This window comes from Poromitra crassiceps (genome assembly GCF_964638095.1).
Source record: "Poromitra crassiceps genome assembly, chromosome: 10".
Classification (NCBI taxonomy): domain Eukaryota; kingdom Metazoa; phylum Chordata; class Actinopteri; order Beryciformes; family Melamphaidae; genus Poromitra; species Poromitra crassiceps.
This window is the reverse complement of record NC_139631.1, coordinates 745,001-750,000: the sequence shown is the minus strand read 5'-3', so window position 1 is coordinate 750,000 and position 5,000 is coordinate 745,001. Positions and strand designations below refer to the sequence as shown.

The 5,000-nt window shown below is 47.8% G+C and overlaps 1 protein-coding gene across 1 annotated transcript in view; it reads left to right on the top strand.

The window, feature by feature from the left end:
- Positions 1 to 566: 566 nt before the first annotated feature.
- sema4c (sema domain, immunoglobulin domain (Ig), transmembrane domain (TM) and short cytoplasmic domain, (semaphorin) 4C) overlaps positions 567 to 5,000 on the top strand; it is a gene marked incomplete at both ends in the record, with an annotated part of 53,966 nt that continues 49,532 nt past the window's right edge. The window contains one exon of the mRNA XM_083643975.1: positions 567 to 690. Within this exon, the coding sequence (XP_083500101.1) occupies positions 567 to 690 (124 nt within the window). The remainder of the gene's footprint in view (positions 691 to 5,000) is intronic.

The following is a 5,000-nucleotide window of genomic DNA, read 5'->3' as shown; positions in this document are numbered from 1 at the left end:
GAGCCGCTCGAGTGGGAGGGAGGGGGGAGGGAGGGAGGTGTTTTTGGTCTTGGGAGTAAACTTTTCTTCATCACCCCAGGCCAAAAGCTTTTAAATCAGTTTAGTTTCTATTTTGTGAGTGCTTACGGGGGCATACACACACAAACACACACGCACACACACACACACACACACACACACACACACACACACACACACACGCTAATGTCCTTGCTGGGTTGGAATGATTTGCATAAGTAAATGTTCTCAATTTTGGAACTGTTTTACGTTATTATAGATATGAATGATGACGTGTACGATTGCAAAGTGGATAATTTATCATCTCAGTTTACGGTTTGAGTGTGTAAACTGTAGATGTTCATTGTGCATTCCGCTGGAGCAATGTTGTCCCTGGGAAGCAGTGATGCCAAGAAAGTAACTCAATTGAGGTTCTACTCCTTCACACTGATGCACTGACTGCCTGGCCTTCTTTTCCCTCGGCAGGCTGCCAGGAGCCCAGTCCCTCCGGCCCTTCTGACTGATCGCTCGACCCGTCACTCAACGCCGGCCCCGCAGCCTCTCGGCGAATGAGAGGCCCCGAGGGAGCCATGGGCGGGCTAAAGGTCCTGCTCCTGCTGCTTCTGGTTGGCTGGGAGAAGTCGCTGGGTCTCAACTGGAACCCCGTCCCGCGCAAGACCGTTCGATACCAGGGTGAGTGAGCAGCACAGCACCGGGCCACAGGGGGGTTGTTGCACTGACACTGGATTTTGAAAGCTATAGTTTTTTGTTTGTGTTTTTGCTGACAGCTTTGTATTTATTTATTATTTTTGATGCCAGTATTCGATATTTCTAATTCAGTTTCTAAAGTTTTCAATGTTTTCCCCAGAATGTTGTTCTTGGCAGTGAGGTGACGCCTCTGAAATAGGATTTAGACCTTCTGCAGTAAAGCATGTATTACCCCAAATAGGGTTTGACCGATATGCGTTCTTGAAGAATTATACCGGCATTTCTGGATCAAAGCTGCTGGTAACTGATATAGATTGTATAGTGATAATCAATATCTTAATTTGACCATTTCCATGCCAAATATAAGGATATATGTAAGGGATAATGTATTGTGAGCCGGTGATTACTGGCGAAATAATGAGCGACAGGTGAATGATTGAGCCCGACGCGCAGCGGAGGGCTTAATCATTCACCTGAAGGTCATTATTTCCAGTAATCACCGGCTCACTATACATTATCCTGCTTAGAACACGGCCTACAACTAAATCATTCAATAATCTGACAAAAATAATTATTCAAATAGATTTTTTAATAGCGTTTTCAACGACAAAGCGGTTTCATTCGTAATTGGCACACAAGACACCACAGCTGCAACTGGTTGGCCTAATTAGTAGTGTTTGCTGACAAAAGGCTCTTATCAACTGATTAATCCACGTGTGGCAGAGCAGCGGTCGGTTGTCGAGAAATAATGACCGGTGAATCTTGTTGATTGACCAATCAGAATCGAGTATTCAAGAGAGCCGTGTTCTAAATATATATATAAGGATAACATGTTTCCTCTGGAGTTGTATTCTTGTCAGGGTGGCACAGCCACTCTGACACAGCAGTTAGATGATCCACTGAGAGGCCAGACTAATAACATTGTGTCAGGTGGGTCAGCAGCTCGTTAAGCCAGGTGTCACAGACTGTTGAGTGAAATCCTCCCATACCACACTGGTATGGTTTCTCTGATGGAAGACTAGAAATAATGAAAGCATATTGATCAGCTGTGACCAGAGAGGAACCTCCATCGTATTGATGTCATTGACTGGCTTGGTTGGTTTGAAAAGGCTGATATCTCAGTCTTACCGAGAGGGGTGATCTCTATTTGATTGTGGCCGTTCAAGGTTCCTTCCAAGTTCTTTCCTACTACGTTTTTTTTTTCTTGGGAGTTTTTCCTCGCATGCATTTTGGGTGACCGTGGATGTCGTGACCTGGGCTGCGTTTAACCCGGCCGGGTCACAGCCTTTTTGGGTTCAAGGCTGGGGGATGTCCGTAGGTTCGGTTTGTTTGTCTTGCTCAAATCTGCTCTTGCCTACCTTGCATTTTCTTGTTTTCCTTTTCCCCCCACAGCGCTGGGGCAGGAGGCCCAGCCGGGGTCAGAAGATGGCAAAGTCAGGACACTCAGTCACTCACTCATGGATGTTTAGTGAGTTTAGTGAAGGGGCGGGGCTAGGGAAGAGGGGCCGTAGATAGGGATAGGAAGGTGGTAGAGAGTGGGGTTTCGAGAGGTGGATGTGGGCGGTGGGACCGGGCGTGGTGCCACGGAGCTGAATGGCCACACCACTGCGCTGTGGGCTTAAAGATGTGCACTTGTTGCTATACTTGTTCTATAAGTCGTTTGATTTTGTTCATTGATTGTGTTTAATTAGATCTAGACACATTCTCTGTAAAGACCTCTGAGACGACACACTTGTGAATTCGGCCTATATAAACTTGACTTGACTGATCGGCAAAACCAACATATCGTTCTCATCCTAGTGTTCCTCTCCGCCTTCCTCTGCAGCCGGGCTCAGCTCTCGACACCGAACAATGCCGATTGTTACGAGCGGAGAAAACGTCTTTTTTATCCCTCGGCGGGGAAGTGGCCATTCTCTGGCGGGGGATTAGGGAAATACTATAAAGACAGAAAAGAACAAGACACGTTTTCTCACCTCTCTGTACCACCGATCCTGCCTTTCATCCCGTATCTCTGTCTCCCTCTTTCTTCTCACCTTTTATCCCTCCCCCTCTCCCCCTCCCCTCTTTGCTTTGTGCGCTCCGGCTCATCGCCTGAACCCCAAAAGCTCTTACGGCGTTTTGCACAAAGAGCTCCCATGCCAGCCGCTCAGGAGAGAGAGAGAGAGAGAGAGAGAGAGAGAGAGAGAGAGAGAGAGAGAGAGAGAGAGAGAGAGAGAGAGAGAGAGAGAGAGAGAGAGAGAGAGAGAGAGAGAGAGAGAGAGAGAGAGAGAGAGAGAGAGAGAGAGATATGCGGGGGTTCAAAAGCAGCGCTCTCATCCCGCTACCATCCCTCGTTCTTTCTCTCTTCTGTTTTCCATCCAGCCCTCCTCCTCTTCCTCCTCCTCCTCCTCCTCTTCCTCTTCCTCCTCTTCCTCCTCCTTCCTCCCATCCCGTCATGCAACAGTCATTGTTTGCTGTCCGAGGCGATGTAGGGACACAAAGCGGGACAAAACAATCGACCGGGAGTCAATACTTTCTGGTGAAACGCTCAATGGGACAAACCACAGTTGGCCAAGAACCACTCACCTCCACGCATGCACGCACATGCACACACACACACACACACACACACACACACACATACGCACACACGCACGCACACACACACACACACACACACACACACACACACACATACGCACACACACACACACACACACACACACACACATACGCACACACACACACACACACACACACACACACACACACACACACACACACACACACACACACACACACACACTTCTGGTAAACCCACACTGGGCTTCCTGTACAGGCTAAAGTCCTGTTTTTTCATGGCGTCAAGAAAGTGCTTAGTTGCTGCTGGTCTTGTTCTCAGATTGATTATGGTGACACTATTTAGAGGTTTGCTTCATCATCCATCTTGTCCAAGCTCGACCCCCTGTATCATCACTCAGCCCTGAGGTGTGTAACTAAGTCTAGCTTCAGGACCTGTATCACTCAGCCCTGAGCTGTGTAACTAAGTCTATCTTCAGGACCTGTATCACTCAGCCCTGAGCTGTGTAACTAAGTCTAGCTTCAGGACCTGTATCACTCAGCCCTGAGCTGTGTAACTAAGTCTATCTTCAGGACCTGTATCACTCAGCCCTGAGCTGTGTAACTAAGTCTATCTTCAGGACCTGTATCACTCAGCCCTGAGGTGTGTAACTAAGTCTAGTTCAGGACCTGTATCACTCAGCCCTGAGGTGTGTAACTAAGTCTAGTTCAGGACCTGTATCACTCAGCCCTGAGGTGTGTAACTAAGTCTAGCTTCAGGACCTGTATCACTCAGCCCTGAGGTGTGTAACTAAGTCTAGTTCAGGACCTGTATCACTCAGCCCTGAGGTGTGTAACTAAGTCTAGCTTCAGGACCTGTATCACTCAGCCCTGAGGTGTGTAACTAAGACTAGCTTCAGGACCTGTATCACTCAGCCCTGAGGTGTGTAACTAAGTCTAGCTTCAGGACCTGTATCATCACTCAGCCCTGAGGTGTGTAACTAAGTCTATCTTCAGGACCTGTATCATCACTCAGCCCTGAGGTGTGTAACTAAGTCTAGCTTCAGGACCTGTATCATCACTCAGCCATGAGGTGTGTAACTAAGTCTAGCTTCAGGACCTGTATCATCACTCAGCCCTGAGGTGTGTAACTAAGTCTAGCTTCAGGACCTGTATCACTCAGCCCTGAGGTGTGTAACTAAGTCTAGCTTCAGGACCTGTATCACTCAGCCCTGGGCTGTGTAACTAAGTCTAGCTTCAGGACCTGTATCACTCAGCCCTGAGCTGTGTAACTAAGTCTAGCTTCAGGACCTGTATCACTCAGCCCTGAGCTGTGTAACTAAGTCTAGCTTCAGGACCTGTATCATCACTCAGCCCTGAGGTGTGTAACTAAGTCTAGCTTCAGGACCTGTATCACTCAGCCCTGAGGTGTGTAACTAAGTCTAGCTTCAGGACCTGTATCACTCAGCCCTGGGCTGTGTAACTAAGTCTAGCTTCAGGACCTGTATCACTCAGCCCTGGGCTGTGTAACTAAGTCTAGCTTCAGGACCTGTATCACTCAGCCCTGAGGTGTGTAACTAAGTCTAGCTTCAGGACCTGTATCACTCAGCCCTGAGGTGTGTAACTAAGTCTCGCTTGGACTTATTAAAGACCTGTCATTGTACCTCAGTTTGCGTAGGCCTACAGTATATTTTTAGTTTATACGATATTTTGGGCAAACTGTGTACGTCAAAAATGCGTCAAAAATGTTTGAGAAG